Source organism: Gorilla gorilla, chromosome 11 (assembly GCF_029281585.2).
Source record: "Gorilla gorilla gorilla isolate KB3781 chromosome 11, NHGRI_mGorGor1-v2.1_pri, whole genome shotgun sequence".
NCBI classification, from domain to species: Eukaryota; Metazoa; Chordata; class Mammalia; order Primates; family Hominidae; genus Gorilla; species Gorilla gorilla.
The window spans coordinates 120478383-120504965 of NC_073235.2; the positions used below are offsets into that span (position 1 = coordinate 120478383).

At 52.7% G+C, this 26583-nt stretch overlaps 1 protein-coding gene across 9 annotated transcripts in view; it reads right to left on the reverse strand.

Annotated features, from left to right (window-relative positions):
• Nucleotides 1-1813: 1813 nt before the first annotated feature.
• TNS1 (tensin 1) overlaps nt 1814-26583 on the reverse strand; it is a 211367-nt gene continuing 186597 nt past the window's right edge. For 7 of the 9 annotated variants that reach the window (XM_055380498.2, XM_063695195.1, XM_055380499.2 and 4 more), the window contains 11 exons: nt 22417-22615; nt 18362-19431; nt 15585-15671; nt 14358-14489; nt 13888-13980; nt 13041-13118; nt 10924-10995; nt 10499-10667; nt 9595-9663; nt 9107-9139; nt 1814-3630 (listed from right to left, as the gene is read on the reverse strand). In XM_055380498.2, the coding sequence (XP_055236473.2) occupies nt 3486-3630; nt 9107-9139; nt 9595-9663; nt 10499-10667; nt 10924-10995; nt 13041-13118; nt 13888-13980; nt 14358-14489; nt 15585-15671; nt 18362-19431; nt 22417-22615 (2147 nt within the window). In that variant the 3' untranslated portion in view covers nt 1814-3485. The remainder of the gene's footprint in view (nt 3631-9106; nt 9140-9594; nt 9664-10498; nt 10668-10923; nt 10996-13040; nt 13119-13887; nt 13981-14357; nt 14490-15584; nt 15672-18361; nt 19432-22416; nt 22616-26583) is intronic. The other 2 variants (XM_055380501.2, XM_055380503.2) reach the window with 1 other exon arrangement.

A 26583-nucleotide genomic window follows, 5' to 3' on the forward strand; every position in this document is an offset into this window, starting at 1 on the left:
ACTTCTCCAGGAGGGCTGCCCCTCCTGCTCTCACACAACCACTGGCCCCACCATCCCTCTCCTGGCCAGTCTCAGAAGAACCAGGGATCCTCAAAAACCAGGGGAGAAGGAATCCTGGCCATTGGTGTCCACAGCTTTCAGAGCTACTGGAGGAGAGGCTCAGATGAGATGGGTCAAAGGCCTTTCCCAAACTTAGGATGTGATGTATCTGTCCCTCCAGCGCCTGGCTAAATAAGAGAGCCAGAACACCGTGATAGCAGGCTGATCAAACTGCTCACTTCCTCCCTGTTTTCCTTCTCAGGTCCCCTCTCCATTGTTTTCTCACCCAATCCTTCCCTCTTGCTCCCTTTGGGAAAAAGCCACGTGGAGCTCACTGGGCCCCTCCCCCAGCTGAAGGGACATGACCCTCCTTTGCCCTCTTCCCTCCAGACACCCAGCTGGACAGCTGGTGGCAGCACGGGACTGAACCTGCTGGGGTCTGCATCGCTGCGATGTCCATGACTCCCCGGCTTTTTGTTGCCCATCTTCTCCCAGACCCTTTCCCACCCCAGCCCATGTTCAAGGCCAGACAGCGCTCTCCTGGCTGACACACAGATTCAACAATAAACAACAGGAAAATAGATTCAGGGAAGGAGAAGACAGAAGAAGATAAACATTTACAAAATAATAATTAGTAAAAGTGCTTGCTTTTAAAGGAAATCTTTGGCAAGAATATACTGCAGTGCGGAGTGGTGTGTGTGCGTAGGTGTGTGCATGGGTGCACAGCCCCCCGTGACACAGGAGGGCTCTGGTGCAGGGCCCAGAGGTGGGGCCACTGTGGGGACTGGGGAACCCTTCCCCATCATTTGCCTTGAAAAGCCACACTCTCAGAAACTGACTCCTTCCGCAGGGATGCTGGGAGGGAGTTACCAGCTTTCTGGCATGAATGGGTCCTCCCGCAGGGGCACACATGGCTCAGGCTGGAGTGGAGGGGCTGGCCATGCATGCAAGGTGGGCTGTGGTGGGTGGTGAGGAAGGGAAAAGCGACTGTGAAAGCTGACCCCAGACTCAGTCCTGGGCCCCAGCCAGGCTGCTTGAAGGGTCTGATACACCGCCCAGCCTCAAGTGTGGACAGAACATCCATGTCAGGAATAGGCTCCTGGGCTCTCCGGTGGGAGATGAGATATTTACAAACGAAGGGGATGGGAAATATCTCCTATCTTGGAAGATAATTGGGGTTTGCTAGGGAATGAGGGAGGGGGAAACCCAGATATTTGGCTTGAATAACTCAGAAGGAAGAGCACTTTGGAGGGACTTTGGTCACCAGGCACAAGGTTTCACTCTGGGAAGCAGGGGGTGGCCAGTGGGGCCTCTGCCCCTGCTCTCCACCTTCTGCAGACACCCTCCTTTCCAACTCCCTGAAACAGAACGTCCACACTGACACAGCTCCTTGGAGGAGAAAAAATACAAAAGGCACACACGCACCTGTGTGCCATACACACCCATGTCCCCTCATGCTCACACACTCGCTCAGGCCTGCAGAGTCAGGGACAGCTCCCCACACATCCTGGGAGCTGACTGCTGGGCCCCTGGCTTGCTGAAAAGTAAGGGGGCCAAAGGGTGGGACATGTGCAACCCCTCCCAACGCTGAGCCCCACACAGTCTAGGGAAGGCCAAGGCCAGGGCAAGGAGACCCTGGCTGCTCCAAGAGCAAAGGCCCCCTACACTTCAGGCTTTACTTACACATATTAAAAAGGATAGGAATTGGTTTATCCCCAGGGAAGGCAATAAAGCAATATGGAAAAACAATAAATACTTCTTGTCAATTTACCTATTCTTTTTTTAACCTTTTCTTACATTTTATTAGCTTACAGATTCTGTCAGTATGTCTCATGTATATATTATATAATATTTATATATCAGTACAATGCCTCTCTCTAGGGGACTCCCATAGGCTTAAGAATGGAGCCCTGGTGAATTTTCCATTCTGGCTTAGAGTCCTTAAATGGTGGTCAGGTGTTTTCCCAACTGTCCAGCGGACCTTAGGCCCTTTGGCCCAAGTGCAAGCCTTCTGCCCTCTGCTGCATGGGCAGCGTGGCTCAGCTAGGGAAACCAAGGCAGAAAGGGTGACAGTGAGGCTTTGGCATTGTAGGTAGGCGATGTGGTGTACAGGCAGCAGGCCCAGGAGCTCTGCTGAGGTCAGAGGGTGCCTGCAAAAGCCAGACCCTAAAACACTTACAGAGGGGAGGATAAGGACTCCAGGTTTCTGGCCGGAGCCTCACTGAGCAGAAAGCAGGTTCCCCAGGGTGAATTCCAACACAGGGACCCTGCAGAATAGAACAGGGCTGGGCAGAGCAGCAAGACTCAATCCCCAGCCCCCAAAAAGGCATCATGCAGGTAAGCAGGTCTGAGATAAGGCTGGTCCAGGGGCATGAAACCCAATAACAAGGCTGAGAGGTGGGAGCTAAGGCAGAGTCCAGGGCCCCAGCAGGAGCAACTTGCCTTTCTTGCTGCTGAGCCACATGCCTTGGGGAAGACACCCCGAGCTCAACAGCTGCCTGTTCTGACAGATCTCTTCCTATGGATACACATATCTCTACCTCCTCAAACCAAAGCTCCAGGCTTCTGGCCAAGGCAGGACAGGGCGATGCCATTGCAGACCCTCCCACTCCTGCTGGGGTCTTTGTAGAGGAGAAGGGTCTGGCGGCACCCAGGGTCACTAGAGTGCAGGTGCAGGCACCAGGAGAGAGCCTCTGTCACCCATAGCTTGGTTGTTTGTCCCTCCCCTACTGCGCTGCCACCACCAACCCTAATCTTTGGACAGTATGCATGTGTGTCTACAAACACATGGGACAAGGACAAGCCGAGCTGTTTATAATTTGAGTGGATAAAGGCAGATCTAGATCAATGTGTGAGGATGTGGGTGCAGACACACACCCACACGACAATATAGTGGAGGCACAGCAAAGAGACCTGAGGTGCCTTGGGTCTGAGATACTTTCAAGCGAACAAGTTCTGCCACTTGATGTCCCACGGTGGCTCTGTTTGGTTTGACAACCTACCCTACAGGTGGCCAGAAAAAGATTCTCCCAGCTTGATTTACCCTTGCAAAGCAGTTGAGTTAGGGAGACAGAGCTTTTCCATTCCCCCCAAAAATGTGGATTCCCAAGGAGGTTTGTTCCTTCTCTTTTGAGGACATCCATCTTCTTGGGGGAGGGAGGGGGTGTTAGGTGGACCTGGTTAGTTTTGGAGGCTTTGGGTTTTTGCAGTTTCCATTTACCCAGGGGAATCCAAGTTCTTCTCCTCCATCTTTTTCTTTCTCTCTCTCTCTCTCTCTCTTCCCCCTCCCCTCTACAATTCACTTCCCTCTCCCCACGTTGCACTTTCTTCTCTCCTCCGAAATTGGCCCAAAGTCCTCCTTCTGGGTTCAAGAGTGGTCAGGATTCATGGGTCCCCTCCCCACAAGCCCCTTCCCCATGGCACTGGCCCTGGGCAAGGGGCAGGGTTCATCTCTTTTGGCCGGCATTCAGCATGACCTTGGAGACGAAGTTGACGATGGCAGAGGCCGGCTGGTTGGGGTCAAGCTCAGCAAAGAGGTGGCAGGCGTTGTCCGTGGTGCTGCCCTGCTTCCGGGCCACGAAGCCGAAGAGCCTGCAGGCGGGAGAGGGCAACGGGCATGAGGGGAGGGCAAGTGGAACCCCAGGAGGTGGACAGCAGCCCAGGTGAGCAAGCTGGTCTCAGGCCAACCTCTCTTCCCCATCCCTCCAGTAGGCCTCAGCATCAGGGACTCGGAGAGGTGCAGAAGAGAATCCTCTGTGCACTCCCCTGACCACAAGCCAAGGCCTAGAGACAGTGTCCCACCTTGTTTAAGGGTGGGCAGAAATCCCCCTTGAAGGGGTGTGAGGGGAGCTGCAGAGGATCGACAAGGCTGGATAGTGAGGGGTGGGGAGGAGACCAAAATAAAATGGGAACATTCCTAGACAGGCCTCTCCCCGCCCATCCCAGCCCTACCCCTACTGACTGTTCTTGCACACAACACATATGCCAATCAGGAAAGTGCTGTCTGCCTGCAAATGGCTCAGCCTCCTCAGACACCACAAGGTCAGGGAGACAAAGGTCAAGTAGCTCACACCCCTCCACACACACACACTTATTCTTCCTGGGCTCAAGAACCTTGGAAGCCAGAAAATAAAAGGGAAGGTGGACCCCACACCCGTTCCCCACCCCCACCCGCAGGACTGGAGTGACCCAGCGTTCTCTTTGCAAAACAGAGTTAAAAATATGAGGGCAGAGAACAGAATGTGAGCTCAGGTCCCCTCCCAGCCAGCATGTTGCTAATTAGAGCGAGATGGGGAAATGAGGACAGCTGGAGATTCCTATGAAAACCCCTCTCCCTACCGCAGGACCACGGCAGCTGAAATTAGCAAAGGGGGATTCTGCTGGTCCCTGTGTGCCTGTGTGTACAAACCACCACACACATGCACCACACACATGCACCACACACATACACACCATCACACACACCACCACACACCACCACACACACCACCACACACACCACCACACACACACCACACACACCACCACACACCACACACACAACACCACACACCACCACACACACCACACACACAACACCACACACCACCACACACACCACCACACACCACACACACACCACACACCACAACACACACACCACACACACCACCACACACCACACACACCACCACACACCACCACACACACACCACACCACCACACACCACACACACCACCACACACGCCACCACACACACCACCACACACACACCACACACCACACACACACCACCACACACCACACACAACCACCACACACCACACACCACCACACACACCACACACACACCACCACACACACCACACACCACACACACCACCACACACACCACCACACACACACCACACACCACCACCACACACCACACACACCACCACACACACCACACACCACACACACACCACACACATACCACCACACACATACCACCACACACACACCACCACACACCACCACACACACCACCACACACACCACCACACACACCACCACACACCACCACACACACACAGCACCACACACACACCACACACACACCACACACACCACCACACACACCACCACACACACACCACACACACACCACCACACACACACCACACACCACACACACACCACCACACACCACACACACACCACCACACACCACACACACACACCACCACACACCACCACACACCACACACACCACACACACCACCACACACATACCACCACACACACCACCACACACACCACACACACACCACCACACACATACCACCACACACACCACCACACACACACCACCACACACATACCACCACACACACCACCACACACACACCACACAGCACCACACACACACCACACACCACACACACACCACCACACACCACACACACACCACACATACCACCACACACACCACCACACACACACCACCAAACACACACACCACACACCACACACACACTACCACACACCACACACACACCACCACACACCACACACACACACCACACACACACCACCACACACATACCACCACACACACCACCACACACACACCACACACACACCACCACACACCACACACACACCACCACACACCACACACACCACACACCACCACACACATGCCACCACACACACCACACACACACTGCCACACACATACACACCACCACATACATACACACCACACACACACCACACACATACCACCACACACACCACACACACACCGCCACACACATACACACCACCACATACATACACACCACCCACACACCACCACACACATGCCACCACACACATACCATCACACACATACCACCACACACACCACCGCACACATACACACCACACACACTACCACCACATGCATACACACCACACACGCCACCACATACACACCACCACACACATACACACCACCCACACACCACCACACACATACACACCATCACACACACCACCTCACACACCACCACACACATACACACCACACACACCACCACCACATACATACACACCACACACACCACACACACACCACACACACTACCACATACATACACACCACACATGCCACCACATACACACCACCACACACATACACACCACCCACACACCACACACACACCACCACATACACACCATCACACACATACCACCACACACACACCACCACATACATACACACCACACACACCACACACACACCATCACACACACCACCACATACACACACCACACACATACCACCACACACACACCATCACACACCACTATGCACACACACCACACACCACACACATACACACCATCACACCCATACACACCATCACACACAAACACATATCACCACACACGCACCATCACACACATCACCACATGCATACACCACACACACACTACTGCACACACCACACACCACCACACACACATACCACACACATACCACCACACACACACTACACACACACACCACATACATACACAACACACACATACCACCACACACACACCATCACACACACCACCACATACACACACCACACACATACCACCACACACATACACACCATCACACACCACTACGCACACACACCACACACCACACACATACACACCATCACACCCATACACACCATCACACACACACAACACATATCACCACACACATACACACCATCACACACATCACCACATGCATACACCACACACACACCACTGCACACACCACACACCACCACACACACATACACCACACACACACACAAACCATGCATACATACATATACAGACCACACACATACACAACCACAACATATACACACCACACACACACACACAAACACAACATATACACACCACACACACAATCCAGCATTTCCTACAGCTCTGCTCCCCCAGTCTTGTTTCAGGGGCCGGGAGCAACAGGGCCAAAGGCCTGGGGTAATGCCCAGGTGGTGGGGGAGCTGGGGTCCACAGGGCATCCCCCAGCACCTCCCTTTCCCATCTGGCTTAGACCCTGAGCAGGGGTGGGGGTGATCCTGGCAGAGGGAGGAAGCATGCCAGCCCTGGCTGCGGGTGTCTACCAGGATGGAGACCCGGCAACTGCACCTGACTGGAGCACCGAGCCTGCCCTCCCCTGATATTTCTTTCAGCTGTGGCTTCCAGGCTCCCGCAATAGCCCAGTCCTGTCATCTGCCACAAGGAATAGATCCAGGCAAGAAGCCTCAGCCCGCAAGGGCAGGAGGAAGCACTTGCAAGATCTCAAGATCTAACATCTCCTTGAATTTTGCACATGAGATCCCTGGCTGGCCTCACCTCGTCCCTGTCATGATTCCCTGTTAGCCCATTGCCCTGCTTGGCCTCTCCCTGTGGCCTCTGCCCCACCCATCAAAGCTTCTTCAGCAGGAGGCTCAACTCAAAACCAGCTCCTGAAGGAGGAAAAGAGGGATTTCCAGGCTTGGGGGCCCAGTTCCCTTCTGTCCCTGACCTTCTCCCCTCGCAGGGCCCTGTGGTGAGTGAGCACAAGCCCCTTCAAACATGAAGTTCCCGCCTGCCGCCGTGGCCAGCAGAGACATGGGAGATGCAGGAACTCAAAGCACTGATGACCCTATGAAGCCTGGACAAGGCTGAACCCCACCATCCCACATGGCCTCTCCTAAGCTACCATCACTGACCATGTGATAGACTAGTCAGTCCATTCATTCGGACTGAGGCATTCTCACTAGCCTCCTCCTGCCTCTGCTCTTCCATTCTCTCATTTCTTCACTCAACAAATATATACCACCTCCCCATGTGTCAGACATGGCCCTTCCCTTGGGGAGCCTGCAGGCTGGTGGCCATGAGGCCCCTCCCCTGAAATAGCCCCTCCTACTCCCATTCTCATTTTGACCTGTCCAAATTGAACCTGTCTTTGAAGACCCGTCCTTAAATATCTGCTCTTTCCACCTCTCTGAGGTGCTGATGTGTTCTCCTGCATGAGCTCCCCAGACGTAAGCTGAACTCTCTTGCTGCCTCTCCCTCCCTTGCAACTGTCATTTTTTTAACAGTGAACGTTTTGTTTTTCTAAAGCAACCTTATATGAAGTCTGCATATATAAAGGTGAAAGCAGTATTTTACAGCTATAAACAGCAATCCGAAAGCACAACATTTACCTATTATAAAGTCAGTCAGTGAGGATAATAGGGCTGTTGGAATAATCCTGACAAAGTGAAAAGTAGATGACAGATCATGGTGATAGTCTCATGTCAGCTTCAGACCCCAGGTTATGCCTATATTTTGTTTTGGTTTTGTGATTGTGAAAAAACCCTAGTTACTGCTGATAGACAACTGCAAGGAGCAGCAGAGCTTTCCCTCCCTTCTGAACATCAGGTGCAATCGAAGGATGCTAGGATCCTTGGAATACAGTTTGAAAATCACAGAAGCATCTTAGTGCTGTTTAGACATCTGTCTTATCTGCTGTGCCAATGGGCCTCCTGAGGGCAGGGTCAGAGACCCAGGCAGGATCTGAGTCCCTTGGAGGCCCCTAGGACATGTCTGCTGGATGGAGGAATCCACCCGAAGGTCCCAGGGCCATCCCCAGAATTCAGACTTTCTGGGCTCCCACATTCTGATAAGGCTGATTTCCTCGGCCACAAGACTCACAGGAAAGCCCACCAAAAAAGCAAGAACAGAAATAAAGGCAGCTAGAATTGGGGCAGAAAAGATCATGCAAGCAATCTCTGACCCATTTCCATTGCTTCTAATAAGACTGTTTTCTGTGCATCTCCTGCCATCCCTGCTGCTTCTAACCCTGGGAGAGTGAAGGCAGCTGGACCAGACGCTGGGCCTCTGGCTTTGAGGCAGGACAAGGCAAAAGGCCTGGAAGCCTGGTCAAGCTTCACTCGGAAGCTGAGTGACCTTGGCACAAAGGTTTTTGCTGCTCTTTCCCTACCCCCAGCCCTGGTTTCTAAATGTGCCCCGTGCTTCCCTCACTGTGAAGTACAAAGGCCAGCCTGCTGGGCAGGGGTAAGAAGTCACACTTACTTAGCAGGGGCACCACCCTCTGTTTTCATCCACCTGTGGAGAGAAAGTGGGCTCAGGGTAAATCATCATACTTTCTCCCTAGAGCCCAGCCCCACCCATGCCCAGACCCTCTGCAGGAAGGCAGGGGACCCCCCCATTCCCCGGGGACAGGAGCTGCCCAAGATCACACAGATGCATTCAAGGTCGAGAGAACACTGCAGCCTGCCTCCTGAGGGGCTCTCCCCATCATGGAGAGGAGAAGCAGATTCAAGGTCAGGGCATGGCAGAGGGGGTAGCAGTGGGCACTGAGTCCCTGGGAGGGTCTCCATATCTATGGTGGGAAAGACTCAAAAGATGCCCAACACGATTACTTACACATGGGCAGACCTTCCAGCTGAACGGAGAATGTATGCACATGCACACACACACACACACGCACATGCATGCACCTACACAGACGTCAGTGTTAGAAAGCTGTGTGGGAGGGAAGCTGTGTACAAGAGACTTACTTTCTTTCCTGTGGATCCAGGTCACAGAAGGTGACAGTGTTGAGAGGGTAGTGGCGTCTGAAAAAGAGCCTGCAGCACAGACATCAGATAAACAGAGAATGAGTGCTGAAGGGGCTGCTTTTCCCCTCCTTCCACCAGCAGGTCAGGCCACCTTTCCACCATCTGTGGCTATCGCAGATCCACATAACTTCTCTCTTATGAGCAAGATGGCCTGAGCTGTTGACACTGATGACCCAAGCAATGTACAGAGACAGATGTGCCATAGAATCATCCCAAATGCTAGGGGCTGGGGAAGGAAGAAACTGGCACTGAGGAATAGGAAATGTGGGGAGGGGCTGGAAGAAGAAGCAAAGAGGCCGGGGACACTGTTAGGAGAGAGTCCAAGTGGATGGGCTCTGCTCCTAGAAAGCAGGTCCTTTTTATCAGTTGTATTTACAGCCCTATACCCAATGTTGGCAAATTCTCATAGAAGGATGGATGAATGGGTGGATGGATAGATGAATGGAGATACAGATGGATGAAGGGAAAAATGGGTGGTCAGGGATAGATGAGGGATGAATAAATGCAGGGATGGATGCATGGATGGATGGATGGATGGATGGATGGATGGATGGATGGATGGATGGATGGATAGGTGCACGGATGGATGGATGGATGGATGGATGGATGGATGGATGGATGGATGGATGGGTGCATGGATGGGTGCATGGATGGGTGCATGGATGGATGGATGGATGGATAAGTAGCTGGGTAGATGGGAGGTAGATGCAAGATAGATGGATGAGAAGGTAGATGAGCAGTTGGGTGCAAGGAATCAATCAATTGGTAAATGTGTGGGTACACGGATGAATAGATGAGTCACAGGAAGGAGAACCCCACCCAGGAGCAGGCAGGGGAGTCTTACTTTCTCTGGTTGTCAGTCAGAGTGATTCCCTGGGCAGAGACTTTGAAGTGAACGATGGTGGCAGCTGGCGTGGGGTCTGCAGCCAACGTCTCAGATGTGGCTTTAGAGATGGCCTGTGGCCCAGTGAGTGACTCCATGTCCACAGAGTTGACGAAGAGCACATTGCAGGCTGGAAGAAACCAACCCAAGGGGGAGTCATGGGAGCTGGGGTGGGTGAGGACATTAACCCAGACCCATTCTTCAGGGAGAAGGTAGCAGATAAATTTCAGGCTAGCCTTGAGCCAAGGCATCTGCACATAGAAATGTGATCTTCCCAGAGACATTTGGGCCTGGAGAGACCTCCAGCCCGCACGTGCAGGAGGGGTCAGGGCAGGAAGGCAGAAAGAGAGGCCTGGGCATGGGTACAGTTTCAGGTGACCACTCACCTGCTCCTTGTTTCAGCAGGTCTGCAGTTGAGTTGGCAGGGCCGGAGCTATCTTTCGATTCATCTGTGGGGTCTAAGACAAAAATTCAGTAGGAATTAAAACCCTAGAGCTGGCAAGAAGCACAAGTTTGGCTGGGCTGAAGGTGAGCTCTGCAACCCTTTGGCAGAAGGAACGCTGCTTTTCATACCAGACCCTGGCAGTCAGCCCTGAGTTAGGCTCAGTCCGAATGTTTGATGATTGCTCTAAGCAGCCAGCACACTGGTTGTGAGCTCTGGAGTCCAGCAGAACTGGGCTCAAACCCTCACCCCAGCACTTACTAAGTGTCTATAAAACAAAGACGATGATCATGGTACCCACGTCACTGGGTTTTTGAGCGACTCCATGTACAGCTTAGCCAGTGCTTAACATAAAGCAAGCCTTCAAGTGACAATTGGCATTGCTGTTATTGTTTTGCATTGATATATCTTTGTGTAGGTCAATAAATCCCCTAATTCCCCTAATTCATTAAACCATTGATCCAGCATAACTCTAATTTCAATATTAATAAGAATTGAGTGATGGACATATTAGCTTGATGTAACCCACAATGTATGCATTTATCAAAACATCACATTGTACATGGTACATCATTTTTTTTTTTTTTTTGAAACAGAATCCTACTCTGTCACCCAGGCTGGAGTGCAGTGGCATGATCACAGCTCACTGCAGCCTCAAACTCCCATGCTCTAGCAGATTATCCCACATTAGCCTCCAGAGTAGCTGGGACTACAGGCATGAGCCACCATGCCTGGATAATTTTTTTACTGTTTTGTAAAAACAGGGTCTTCTGATCTTCTTCAGGCTGGTCTTGAACGCCTCACTTCGAGCAATCCTTCCACCTCAGCCTCCCAAAATTCTGAAATTATAGGCATGAACCACCATGCCCAGCCAATATTTGCATTTTTTAACAAGTCCCCGGGATATGCTGACACTGCCGGTCTAGGCCCACACTTTGAAAACAACAGGTTTATACAATCTAAATATTAAACAGTTTTTTAATTGCTGAACTACAATGGTAAATTCCATAGGAATATAATTCAATTCGTGTCTGAATTGTGTCATTGGTTAATAGTGCTATTTAAATTGTATTTGAACTTATAAGCTAATAATATTGGTCCATTACCATTAATAATTCAATGAACTGAATTGGATAAGTAGAAACTGTCCAAAAATACTGGCGGTGTTATGTGTGGGCATAGCCCCAGGAGCTCCAAGAAAGACTAGAAAAAAATCCTAGGGCCACAGCCTAGGAGCGCTTCTGAAGGTCCTATTGTTGAACAGACAGAGTGGGGAGAAGGCAGCCCAGACTGTTCCAAGACCTTGCACTGCGGGTGAGGCCAGTGACCCTCAGGTGGGCCCCGTGTTGCTGAGGGCTGGGCAGTAGAGGCCTATGCTGGGAGGAGTTCTAGGTGCCCACCTGCCATGCTCCAGGGCTGATGCGCCTCCATGAGAGAAGCTAAACACTCCTTCCCTAGCCCTGCCGTCTCACTCAAATTCTCATCCTGCATGTCCTCACGCTCTTGGAGTCCATTCCAACTTCCCACAATCAAAACAGGACTTGCTCTTCCCTAACAGCTCAGCATCCCCTTAGTCAGGGAACACCCTCCCAGCACACAGATTAGAAAGTCTGGCGACATTTAGGCACCGCCTTCCCTTTCCTGAGGCTGCTCTCTCCTCTCCATCCAGACCAACCCCTCAACACCTCAGTCTGCCTCCCCACTCTCTTCCCCAGATGCCCATCTCATCCTCCAGGACATGTCTCCTGTCCCCTACTTCTGTCTCCTGCCATCCCTGGGATGACGTGGTCTGAGGATTCCATATGAATTTCTTCATATGGAGAGTTTTCCTGAACAATCTGGCAAGTCCATTTATGTATGTTCCTGGAGTCAAGCTTTTTCATAAATTTTTTCTTCTTTTTTAATAGGAAGAAAAGGAGAGTAGTTTTGAGTTTCTCCAGACTGGCAAAATGACATGTGTCCTCCAGCCCTGGCCCATGTCCGGAGTGGCTGGCAGGATCAAGACATGACAAGGGCCAGCTCAAGGGTGTGGGTGGTGAGCCAGGAGTCTCACGTTCCTACCTCGGTTTGGAATGACCAGCTTGCAAGGCAGGGCCAATGGGATGATGGAGTGCTGGTAGACCAGGGCAGACAGCGATCCTGTAGGGAGGCAGACGGCATGTCATGGGCAGTGATACTGGAAGCCAGAAGGGAAACCTCCACCTCTACCCTTACACCGATACACACAATCTTCCACTTCTTTATTACCTCTACCTCAACCCACCACCAAAGCTGAAAATTCACACCCTCTTGTTTAACAAGATCCAACAGAGAAGATTCCCAAGGTTCACTCTCGCAGTCATAAAGTTACCTAACAACTTTCCTTTGCAGAAAGTTCCTCCTAACATCTCTCCTAATGCACCCCAGTTACTGGGGCTCCTCTGAGAACAGGGCAGAAGGATCAGAGAATTGTGGGATCCAATCCCAGCTCAGTCACTTCTCACCTGTTGGTTCTCAGGTAAATGTAACTTTGATGACTCTCATTTTTTCATGTGTCAATTCCTCCCTATTAGGGAGGATGACCCCTACCAAACAGGATGGTTGTGAGGCCAGATGTGATAGAAGGTGCTGAGACTGTGACATTCACATGGTAGGTGGTCAATTAAGGCAGCTGATTTTACCATTGTTACTCCAGTTATAATGATAACAAGTCTCAGCTGGGTAGGACAAACACAGACTGCAGTTTGGCAGAGTTAGGAGCCGCACTGCAGAGGGAGAGAAGCCTCCATTCATTTTCTCTGCTGAATTTATGGCAAGGGTGACTGGCAGAGCCTGTCAGAAAGAACTTGGGGTCAGACCCCTGGAGGAACCCAGGACAGGACCAAGACTTAGGCCAGACTGTGGAGATGGGAGCAGGGGGACAGCTCACCGAAGTTTGGCTCATTGGGGCAGCCCTTGAGCTTGACTCCTCTGGGGCTGGTCTCTATCAGAAAATGCCTGACCAGCTCATGGGTCATGTCTCCTGGGACAAAGAGAAAGAAATAAGGCTCAGTCCCTTCCCATGGCTTCCTCCCACCACCTCCCAAGACTGCTTCAAAACTTCCGCAGTGTGCGGGGCCAAGATGGGAGAAATGACTGAAGAGAGAACGTGGCTGGAGCCCCATGGACTGCAGAGCCCACTGCTGCTCTCCCACCCCTCAGGAAACACATGGCAGGCACCCAATTGTCCTGCTTTCCCAATCTCTGACCTCAACCATCACCAAGCCCAAGACACCCTCTTCCGAAGAGCCTGATGGGAGTTAAGGTCCTGCCCAGCACCCTAGGTCCCTCCAGCACCTCCAGGTTTAGCGACTGTAAAGCTCACCTGGTCCTGAGCCCCATTCTGGGAGATGAGCTTACCTTTTTTATTCTGCTGCATGATGGTTGGAGGTGGCGAAGACACCTTCATGGCCAGCCCATACGCGCCTCGGAAGGAGTGACTGTCGCGGATGATGAAGGCCCCCGGCTCCTGGTCCTTGAGGAGCGCGATGGCTGCATGGGGAAGGGACAAGGAGAGAGGAGGAAGCAAGACCTTGGTGGCGCTAGTTTTACTTAAGTCTCATTGAGCCTACCGACCTTCGTTCTTTCTTAGGTGAGACAAATTTTCTTTAAAGTTAAAATTTAACTACTCCTACGGGTCTTCCTGTACTCAGGTTGGCAAACTTATTCTGTTGGGTTTTTGTGTTTGTTTTTGTGAGACCGGGCCTCACTCTGTCACTCAGGCTGGCATGCAGTGGCACAATCGTGGCTCACTGCAGCCTCGACCTCCTGGGCTCAAGTGATCCTCCCACCTCAGCTTCTCCAGTAGCTGGGACCACAGGCCACTATTCAGTGTGTGCCATTTTGCCTGGCTCATTTTCTTTTTGTTTTTTGTAGATTCAGGATCTCACTATGTTGCCCTGGCTGGTCTTGAACTCCTGGCCCCAAGTGATCCCCCTGCCTTGGCCTCCTGAAGTGCTGGGATTATAGGTGTGCACCACCACACCTGGCTGGCAAACTTACTCTGTAAATGGCCGGAGAGTAAATATTTCAGGCTTCGCAGGCCATGCAGCCTCTGCTACAACTACTCCACTCTGCCACTGCAGCAGGACAGCAGCACAGGGAGGATGCAAGCCAGCAGGTGTGGGGGCGCCCCAGTAAAACTTCATTTACAAAAGCAGGCAGCATCCAGATTTGACCCATGGGCTGCCGTTGCTGACCCCTGTCCCACACCCAGCCTTCCCCTGAGAATCATTCCCCTATTCCCAACGTTGTTCTCTCTCCCTGTAAAATGCAAAAACCTCCCACATCAGGCAGACAGAGAGCTAAGGTTTCATATTATCTTAGCAGACCTTTTACTTTGCCCAGGAAAACCAAGGCTTTGCTGTTTTTAAGAACTCTTCCAAGAGGTGTCTACAACCACTGCTTCTGTGTTCCCACACTTCACTGCAGGAAGTGCTTCCTACTGTCCAACTTCAACCCCAGCCCCCTCTGTGATGACCCCCTGCTACAAAGAGGACTGAATTTGCCTCTGTTCCTTGCCCAGGGAAGACACAGCAGGCCTCAGCCAGCTATGACCTCTGATGCACCACAGAGCCCAGCACTCACCCTGCTCCCTGGAGATCTCAGGCTTGTACCAATACTTAGAAGTGTCCTGGACAAACTTCACTTTAGCCCGTGTCTCCGGGCTGTTGTCTAAAGCAGGAGAAGGGAAGAAAGTGTTATGGGTTAAATTGTGTTCACCCAAAACATACATCAAAGTCCTGACCCCCAGTGCTTGTGAATTTGACCTTATTTGGAAATAGGGTCTTTGCAGATGTAGACAAATTAAGATGAGGTCACACAGGATTAGGGTGAGCCTTAATCCAGTATGCCTGTATGCCTGGTGTCCTTACAAGGAGAGGAGACAGAGATACACACAGGGGACAGCACCATGGAAGGTGCAGGCAGAGACTGGGGTGATGCGTCTACATGCCAAGGGACACCAAGGATGCTGGCAGCCACAAGAAACTGGGAGAGAGGCCTGGGACAGATTCTCCCCTAGAACATCAGGAAGGAGCCAACCTTGCCAACACCTTGATTTTGGACTTCTAGCCTCCAGAACTGTGAGAGAACATATTTCTGTCATTTATAAGCCACTAAGCACATGGTCCTTTGTTATGGCAGCCCCAGGAAACTGACATCAAAAGCTGATGTCCTCGAACACCATGCGAACACAGTGGAAGGGACCTTCGGCCTCCTCATCCATCCCCTATCCCCTGCCTGCCATCTGGGTGGCTGAGCCACCTCCTGGTGGAGGGCCTGGCACTGCATTCCCACAGAGCCCACTGAAAGCCTTCCTCCACCCCGTGTCCCCCTTTCCCTAGAAGACTGTGACTAAAGCCTTCCTACAGCTTTTCTCCCATGGCCTAAAACACTTGCTTCTAGAACCTTTCTCCACAGGTTCAGTTTCTCAACTTCAGCATACCCGCCATGAAGATGAGGGCAGAAAGATCCATTTCTGCCCCCTTTTCCCCAGGCCTCTCCTCGCTTTCCACAGGGAAAGCCTATGTTCTGCATCACATAGAACAAAAAAAAATCACTTCTCTTTGGATCAAACAGGTGATGGCTGGCCTAGAATCTAGAGGCCATCTACTGCATGTCAGGCACCCCACTTCTCAGGCAGACAACACCCCCACACACACCCATGCCCAGACTCTGCAGACCTTGGGAATTTGTCATAGAACATTAGATTCTGGAGGGAGCTCAGACAGGACACAGTCCAGCTGCCTAATTTTACATAAAAGGAGGAATTCAGAGATGAGAAGTGACTTGCCCAAGTCACACAGATGGTGACCTTGGTAAGAGGCCCTAGCAGTCAGTTTAGGACCAGCTAAACTGTATCTTCCTGTCTAAGCATCAGGATGTGCGGCCCTCACTCTCAACCTCTTCCTTCAGCTTTTGGCACCAAAGAAAACACAAAAAGGGAGGGAGAATAGAAAAAGATGAGGATTCCACATTTTTTCTCTCCTGTCTTCAGAGACAGAAGTTGGCATGAAAGACACTGCAAAGTTAAGAGAGCAGATCAGGAGACACAAGTTGTGTCTCCAGTGCTTAGTCAATTTCAACCTATGATTTACACTCCCTTATGCTTCTGGGATCTGTCTCCGGGCGAGTGTGAGGGGAGAGGTCAGCTCCCTTTCCTGGCAGCCGTGTGCTAAGGAAGGTCTCTGGGTTAGGCAGCTGGGCCATGCAACTGCTGCAGGCTGCCTTTCTCTGTCTGAAGCCCCAGGCCCCACTGCTGCCGTGGCCTGTTTAACGAGCTGTCAGAGGCGGCTGCAGTCCCACGTGCCTTCCTGTGTTGACTCCAAAGGCTATTTTAAGCAGGGAAGATGGTGGGAAACAGGAAGTGTCCCAGCTACTAGAAGTTTTGCATCCTTCAAGGAGAGGGGCTGGGAACCAGATGTCCCTGGTGGGCGGCAGGAAACAGGCGGTGCAGGGTCATTCTAGGTGTCCTGGCTTGGCAGGCTCAGGGCAGGACCTGAGAGTGACGCCGGGAGAATCTAGGCAGCTGGGGCCCATCTGAGGCTGCCCAAAACATTCTAAATCTGCCTCAAACATCCAGGGCCACTGTGCACACAGTCAAGTTCAAAGTTGGCCTTTGTGTTTAGACAATGAGCTTTCTAAGTAGAGGCAAAGGTGGCAAGTTCTGGCGATAAGTGAAGAATTCACTGCACAAACCTGCATGAGTTTCGATGAAGTTGGGTCTATGAGGAGTGATGTGGCACTGTGGGGCTGGCAAAGGTATGGAGATCCAGGTTTGGAAGACAGGTTTTCAAGGTCATGCTAAATATGACCCCCAAGATATGGACACATGATAAAGACAACTCCAGTGATGCTTGAAGACCATTAGTTTTGGGGTGGCGTGGCCTGGATTGGAAGCCTTGGCTCTGCCATTTCTTGACTGTATGATACTAGACAAGTGACAGAGCCTCTAAGCCTCAGTTTGTAAACTGGGGTTAATAATATTAATACCTACTTTACCAAGTGGCCAAGAAGCTTAAATGAGACAGTACTCAGCTCAGAGCCTGGCACACAGCGTGTGCTCAATGAGTGGTAATGGCTAAGAGGACGATGATAATCATAACAGTAATACTATTCATTATGATTTTTATCATCCTCATCTGTATCCACATCCTCATCTCAGCATCCACAACCACAGCACACGTATCGTAAGGATACCTCCAACTCTCCTTATACGGATAAAGAAACTAAGTCCCAGAAGTCAGTGATTCACCCAGGGTCGTCTGCCAAGAGAATGTCAGAATAGACACTGGGATAGATATTTCACTCTTCTACTTACTTCATCAGCAGGAGAGGTGAAAATGGAAGGGGGAGAGGCCCACCTGGCATGGAGTACTTGGAGAAGTCGGGCAGAGTGTGGGAGAAGGAGACGGTGCTGCCCCCGCTGGGACTGGACATGCCGCTGGCGACAGGCGAAGACACCTTCCCATTGATGGTGGCATAGTTGGGGAGGCTGCCTGCCCGGTCTCCCACTGACATCCTTCGCTTCTCTGGCAAGGCTGGTGTTGGGCTCCCTTGCCGGAAGCCTGCGGAGTCTGGTGACGGGGAGGTGGCAGGGCTGCTCAGGCCAGGGTAGTAGGCAGGGGAGACAGGGAAGGAGGGCGTGGAAGGAGCCTGGTAGCCAGAGGCACTGCTCTGCCGGGACAGTGTGGGTCTCCGATCCTCGGGGGTAGAATAGCCACCATAGGCCACATGCCGGTCCAAGCAGGGGCTGCCGGGAACCACAGATCCAGACCCTCCGAGGTGACGGCCCAGGCTGGGGCTTCCAGGGCTGGCTATTGCATTGCTGTGAAGACCGGAGGCCAGGTTGCCTTGGTGAGCCCCAGGGTGCCGGCCCAGGCTGGGACTCCCCGGGGTGGTGGCCACATTGTTGTGGAGGCCAGAAACCTGGTAGACCCCTGCTGGGTGCCGACCCAGGCTGGGGCTCCCCGGGGTGGTTGCTGCACTGCTCTGGGGGCTGGAGACAGTGCTACCATGGAAGCCAGTGCCTGGTGGACCCATCATCTGGCGATGGCTCAAACTGGGACTGCTGGGGGCAGCCATGCTGGGATTGATGGCCCGCCGGCCGAAGCCAGGACTAGGGGGAGTGTTGGTGCCCACTGTTCTGTGGCGCGCCTGAGGGCTCCCAGGCACCGTGTGGACGCCAGCCACACTGAACTGAGCTCGGGCCTGGCTTTCCGGAGAGGAGCTGAAATGCTGAAGTGAGTAGTCGGGGCTGCTGTAGCTACTGCCCACAGTCGGGAGAGGAGAAGAGCTCTGGTAGTTTCTCTGGGCAGACGGGCTGGGCTGTCCCAGGCTGCCTGAGCGGAAGCCAGACTCCAACAGAGGCTGGGTGGGCGTCCGGGGACCCTGGTCACTGCTCTCTCCTGATGGGAAACTCCCCACTGAAGTGCTGCAGAGAGATGGCAGGTTGCGATGTCAGTGGACAGAATTGAATGAAGGGTGGATTTACAGCAGGCTGTCTGCCCTCCCTCCAACCATGAACAACAGTAAGAATGGGCCCACTGGCCGTGTGGAAGGACATCAGGGTTTTATACGTTACCTTACAGAACCATCAGAAGAAGAAACTGAGGCTCAGGGAGGTTAAGCAGTAGGCTTAGTACCACACTGCTTATAAAAGACCAGGGTTTCAACTTAGCTGTGTCTGATTCCAAAGCCCACGTCTTCCCCACTGCACCATGCTCACTCCTGAGCCATGTCAAAGTGAAGAGCCCTCTCCTATCGAAACTGGAGGTGGCTGTTATGTTATAGCCTCCAGCATCACAGAAATTCCTAATGGAGTTTCCTGGCTCCTGTTCCTACTGGGTGTAGCCATGCCTTGACTCAGTTTCCTCAAGTGTGATATCATCATCCTTAAACATTGACAGAGAGTGCTAGAATTGGGCTTTCACTCCTAGATGGCTCCAAAAAAGCAAAGACAAGGAATCACAGGGGAAGGTTTCACATCAGGGGATTTGAGGTCATTGTAAGGTCTGCTCTCCAGCCACTGGGGATGTGGCCACCAATGGAGAAAGCTGTCTTGCATGGTAATGAGGCTCCTGTCATTAGGAGCATTTAAGCAGAGGCTGACAGACCTATTGGCCTGAATGCTGTAGAGGGAATTTCCTGCATTGGGAGGTTAGATGAGATGAGCTCAGAGGTCACTACCAATTCTGACTCTGAAACAACTCAATTCAGAGGAGACTATACCTGGGGTAATTGCCACAATCAAAGGTTCCCTTGTAAAGTTAAGTCTAGGTCTGCATGGAGTGACATATGAAAGCAGAGCAGTACAATGTGATGGCCAGTGAGTTTTTTTGCTTATTAAAGTTTTTCCATGTGGAAAATGACAGGACTGGATTAGGTGACCCTGACTCCTTCTAGACCCAAATTTCTATCCAACTATGGTGAGAGAAACAAAGGTTGACAGGGGCCTTACATAAACTAGTAGCTGTAGGGAGGGAGCAGGCAGGCTGTGCACCAGAAACCCCCCATGGGGAGAGGTCCTTACTTAGCCAATGGGCCAAAACCTGGAGCTGCAGGCTGGAAGGATCTTGTTGTGGGCTGGCCCTCCCTGGGCCAGGCTGGATAAGCTCAGGTTCACGGGGTGATATGAGATTTTGGTTGGGGGTGTGCTCTTGGGCCAGGCAAGAGCCAAGGGCAAGGAGAAGGTCAGGGGCCAGGCTAGGGCAAAGTCTACCTTGCATCCCAGAAGGGGCCAAAGCAGAAGGCCACCTCCTGGTATAATCCAGAATAAACTGGATTCTGAGGAGTGGGAGACAGAGCCAGGCTGAGCAGGGTGAGAGAAAGAGACACTAAAATGGAGTTCTGGAAGGCTAATCCCAGGGGAGAAAGGCTAGCTTCCTGGAAAGGGCCAACACTTCAGCAGGAGGGATTTGAGTGAGAAACAATGAACAACTTCCTAATGCCAGGGCTCACTGAATATCAACAATGGGTGGCTGGGACAACTTGGGAAAATCCCCTTTCCTTTAAAATAGGAAATGCAACCCTCGGCCAGAGTCAGGCCTCCTGAGCAACGCAGGCTGCTGCCTGTTAAGAGGCTGGGGAAGGGGAATGCTTGGCTTAGAATCCAGAAGACAGTTGCCTCTGCTTGTCTGCTCCCCTAGTCCTCCCATGATGCCCCCACTTGCAGGGGAGGCTCAGCATTGAGCCAATGTAGACTGTGCAGCAAACTGGACCCACTGGGCCTGGCAGGGGAATTTGCAGGCTCTGTGACATCCCAGGCTAGGGAGGGCAGTGGGCACGGTGAAGAAGGGATGGTCAGGGCAGAGTCTCCCCTCCTGGGGGCGACACCTCCTAGGTCCTCCTCCTTTGCCTGGCACTCGATGCCTTGCCTGAGCTGATTGCAACCCTCCTTTCCTATGCCGTCATCCCATCTCTTTGTCCCCTCCACCTTCACCCCCACTACCCCAGTCAAGCAGCTCCTTGCTGCACCCCTCCACTAAGCCTGTCAGCAGGGACTGTCACCCACCTCTGGGCTTTCATCTCTGTGTGATGCACTCAGAAATATGGATGCCAGCCATCCATCCACGCAGGCACCCCCTAATGGCAGGCCACGTGCCCTCAGCCTCACACTCCCAACATGGCCACAGCCCAGTCCTCTGTCCCTGCTGGGCTGTCCTTCTGGAATGCCCTGTCTCTCTTTCTTCATCTTTCAACATCCTGCTACTTCCTCTACACCCTTCACAAATGCCTCCAGCCCTCAGAAATCCTCGCTGCATCCCTAGCCAGAAATAATGGCCCCTTGTTCTGAGCTCCAAGCCCTTCTTCACTCATGTATGGGCTTTGGGCCCATCTGACTCTCATCCTGTGCAGGGAGGGCGCCATGATGCAGGTCTGGGGCAGAGGATAGAGATGCGGGCTCTGGAACCACACGCTTCCACCTGAATCTGATTTCTGCCACTGCTTAGCTGTGGCACCTTTATGCCTCAGTTTCCTCTTCTGAAAAGTGGGAACAATAATAGTGCTCACCTCCTAGGATTGCTGCGAGGATTAAATAACTGCATAAAGCACTTAGCAAAGTGCCAGGTACCTAGGATGAGCCCACTACATAAGTCATTACTGTTGGTAGATTTTCAACTTGGGGAAGGACTTTGCCACATTCACCGTGGTACCCTTCACTCCTTCCAGCACAGTTTTGGATGGGCGGAATTGAATGCGGCCTGGGAATTATAGGTCACTGGGCTCCCCACAGGATTCAGCGTGCAGGACATGTGCCCTCAATGCACCTTGATGAACTGGTTTGCAAGGTACCGCCATCTGGGTATGCTTTCTGCCTGTCCACGCCATAGGCAACAGATCCAGGAGGCCTCACCCATCCCGTCCCAGTCCCAGGCCCAGATTCTCATCCCCCACCCACTGCCCCTTCCCGGCTTACCTGTCAGCACTGAGGATGGGGCTGCTGGTGGAGAGGGGGCTGGGGGAGACAAAGGAGCCACCCAGGGTCCCGTTCCTCAGGGGTATCTCGTGGCCATAGGCCTGGGTGGCTGGAGCACTAAAGCTCTTGGGCTCAGAGTCCTGAGCTCGGGGTCCAGCCACCGCTGTCCGTGCCACAGACTCCACATAGCTCCGGGGCTCTGGAAGGGGCAAGAGGACAGAGACACTGAGCACAGATCCACAGGGGTGCAGTGCAGGTCCCACCCAACCTCCCCTGGAACACAGCCTCCTGGACTCCTGCCTGGGAACACAGGAATAGCCCCCAAAGGACAGGCAGGGCTCCTGCCTGCCCAGACCCACCCTGCCCTGCAGTGACCTTTCACCAGGGCCTTGCTCAGAGGAGGGGGCCCTGAAATGGATCCCAGGCCCCGCCTCAGAACATGGCCATCAGAGACTCTTCCCTCCAAGGACTAGGAGGCTGTCCATAGCTGGCACCCCCTTTGGCTGCTCTCTTTCTTCAATGATCTTGCTCAGCACCCAGGCCCTTCCAGGTTCTCCTGGTGCCACTAGAGTCTGGGGCCCTACAGTGGGCCCAGAGGTCCATCCCTGCCTTGCCTGTATCCCAGGACAGTGTCAGAGTTCATGTGAGCTCCACCCCCTGCCCAGAATCCAGAAACAGCCTTGGCCACCTAGCAACAGGCCTGCACTGGTGAGTCTTGCCCTGTGGGGCTGCTGTAGACTCACCAGCCCCTTTGATGCCAAGACACACCCACCCCTCTCTGCCTGACACACTCAGCATTCCTCTAGAGACTGGCATCAGGGAACCCCATTCCCAGGCGGAACTCAACATTCCATCGCCCACCTCTGGCATTCCTGTAGCACTGAGCAGTTTACAGAGGACCTCATTATACACGGCACTACCTGGTGTTCAAAACAGCCTAAGAGGGGGTGGGGGACACACGCTAGAAAAGGCCATTTTACAGATAAGGATGGATGCTGAGGCCCGACAAGGGAAATGACTAGGTGTCCAGATGGCCCAACTCCCAGACCAGCACCTGCCCAACTCCTCTACGGCCTCTGAGGCCAGCTCCCAAACGAACTCCGCTTGAAAGAGGAAGAAGCAACAGAACGCTCTTGTTTACCCCGGGCCATGATCCGGGAGGAATGTCATTCCTACCACCTCCAAATCGCACCCTGTCCCTGTCTTACCCAGGAGGAACCTGGCCTGAGTACAGAGCCATACTGCCCACAACTAAGGCATCCACTGAAATCGGCCTGAGAAACTGAAGAACCAGAGTCTGTGCATCCCTCAGGAGGCCAGGTCCCTGCAGCCCCTGCTGGCCAAGACTGCAATGGTCAGAGTTGGAGAAGAGCCCCCTCCTCCAGGTCTCCTCCAGAAGACAATGCAGAGATCCCCTAACCAGGGCCAGTACACTTTTTTGTAAAGACTTAATAGTAAATATCTTAGGCTGTTGGGTCAGGCAGTCACTGTTGCAACTATACAACTCTGCTGTTGTGGTGTGAGAGCTTACATAGACAATAGGACAGTGTATGGGCATGGCTGGGTTGCCATCAAACTTTCTTTACCAAAATAGTCAGGTCCTCCAGGTCCCTCCTCCAGGTCTCTCATGGGTGACAGGCCTGGGGTCCAGCTAGCTGAAATGCAACCTTCCTCCCCTTAGTCCAAAGAAAACCTTAATTTGGAAGGAGCCTAGTCACCAGGGTGCTAGCAGGGTGCTTCCAGCCTTTGCTGCATAGGGGCATGGCCTCCGTGGAGTGGCTTCCGGGGTGGCCCTCAGGTCTGACATCCTACACCCAGGCCAGAGGCCTCTCTGGACACCGGAAGAGGATGGTCCCTCAGCACAGGACCCTTTACAGAGCAGGACCCAGAGGCTGCAATGGAGTCTGCACACAGCTCCAGCCACAGCCTGCCCGTCTGTCTTTTGTCCCCATACAGAACCCCCTCCACCCAACAGCAAGACAGTGGACAAGGCTGGGGCAGTTTGTCTGCAAAGAGGCAGGCACGGGAGGTCTATTCTAGGTAGCAGGCACAAGGTGATGTAGAACCAGGCACCTCGGCACCCAAAGCTGGAATCCATGTAGGCAGTGCCAGCAAGGCCTCCTCGAAAGCCTCCCTCAACCAGCCCAGGCCACCCACCCCCTCGCAGAAGGCCCAGGCCAAATTCATACCAAAGGCATGGATTCTGTGCCACCCAAGCACGAGGCTCTGCTAGAACTAGAAGACAATGCAGATATCCCCTGACCAGGCCCAGTACACTTCTTTGTAAAGACTTAATAGTAAATATCTTAGGCTGGTGGGTAAGGCTGTCACTGTTGCAACTACACAACTCTGCTGTTGTGGTGTGACAGCTTACATAGACAACAGGACAGTGAATGGGCATGGCTGGGTTGCAATCAAACTTTCTTTACCAAAATAGTCAGTGGACAGGATCTGACCAGCTGCCACAGTGTGCTGACCCCTGATCTAACCTATCTCCTCAGCCCAGAGAGGTGGAGCCGTGCGCCCAGGACACATGGATAATTAGTGGCAGTGAACACTATCACCAAAGTCTCCAGACTCACAAGCTGGCTCTGGGTGACCTAGACAGGGCCCATAGGCTCACAGGACACCCAGAGCTGGCTCTATCCAGCACTTCAGCCCATCAGGCAGAGAAAAGCCAACTCCATAGGGCTATTCCTAGTGATAAAAAGAGCAAACAATTATACAGGAAAAGTAGGATTCGGGGGATGTAAGTACCTTGCCCAGGTCACAGCTGGCAAGGGGCACAGTCAGCCAAGGAACCCAGGCAGTCTGGCCCCAACCTGCCCTTACCCACTGCACATACAACCCTCTGCAAGTCGGGAAGCCAATAGTTTCAGTGAGTGTCTTTAGTATTGGGCAACTGGTAACCCAGCTTGGGAGAAGAGAACATCAGAGGGAGTCTCACCCACAGCCATGCAAATGACACCCAAGATCAGAGTCCACTCTCCCCTCCCGTCTCTTGCCACCCTAGGTCACTCTCTGAAAACTCTTCCCAGACCCTTCCAGGCACTCATCATGGCTACACCCAGGTCCCCACGGCTCTCGGCACCACCTCTCTCCCAGCCAGGGAGAGAAAGCCACTCTTTGGCTGCCCGTGGGCTCCCAGAGCCTGCCTAGCTGATCTGTGTGCCGAGCCCTCACACAGCACCTGGCACACAGCAGGCCCTCAATCTGCATGTGCTCCACAAAGTCACAGAAGCATGATCCTTACCCTCCAGCCCCATCCAGAGACACATAGTAAGACCTCAGAGGCACACATCCATTTTTCTCATTCCCTGAAGTTCAAGTTGAAACCTATGTGAATGACACTGTGAAGGTCTGTGCTCTTCTCCAATTCACTGACATCGCTCCTGATCTACTCTCTACCCTGATCTGCATCCCTGAAGGCAGACTTTTATTTACTATGTCATCCAGACCCCCTTAGTCTCTGGCTCAGGATAGCTTTGGCCTTTGGCTAGTATGGAGGGACTGGCAGGGTATGAGAGGGAGGGAGAGAGAAGGGCAAGGTGCCAGTGGCTACATCCCCTACCCACCTCCCTCTAGCCACACTCCAGTCAGCAGCCCTGCCCTCCAGCTCCCTCCTGGTTCCTTAAGGCCTGGGAGGATGGCTCCCTGCTCCTGATAGGGAGCACTCGGGGTGCTTTACCATCCCTCACCGCTCTGCCCAGACCTTTTAAGAGTCCATCAACTGTCCTAGGTTGCTCCATTGGAATGAACCATCAGTTTCCCACCAGGCCCCTGACCCACACATTAGGTAAGCAATTCACATTGTCCTACCCCCCACCCCTTTAAAGAAGTACAGGTACCCCTTCTAGCAACAGTAAAACTGAGATAAAGTGGGCCGCACCACCCCGTCCTGTAGTCAGGACACAGCCAAGCCTGTGGCTTGCGGGTGCTTACTTGCCATTAGACAAGGCTGGGTCTACTAACTGCTTCTGGCCTAAACACAGGCACCTGAGCTGCAGCCTGGGAGTCTGAGGGTAAGATTGCATGGAGGGCCCATGGGACAGTGTATTAGAAACCCTGAGATGGCTCGATAGGATGGCCAAGTTCTTAAGGCAACAGTCCCATTGGCCCCTTCAGCTCCTAAACTGCAGAACACCAGAGGAGTTCTCAAGACACTGG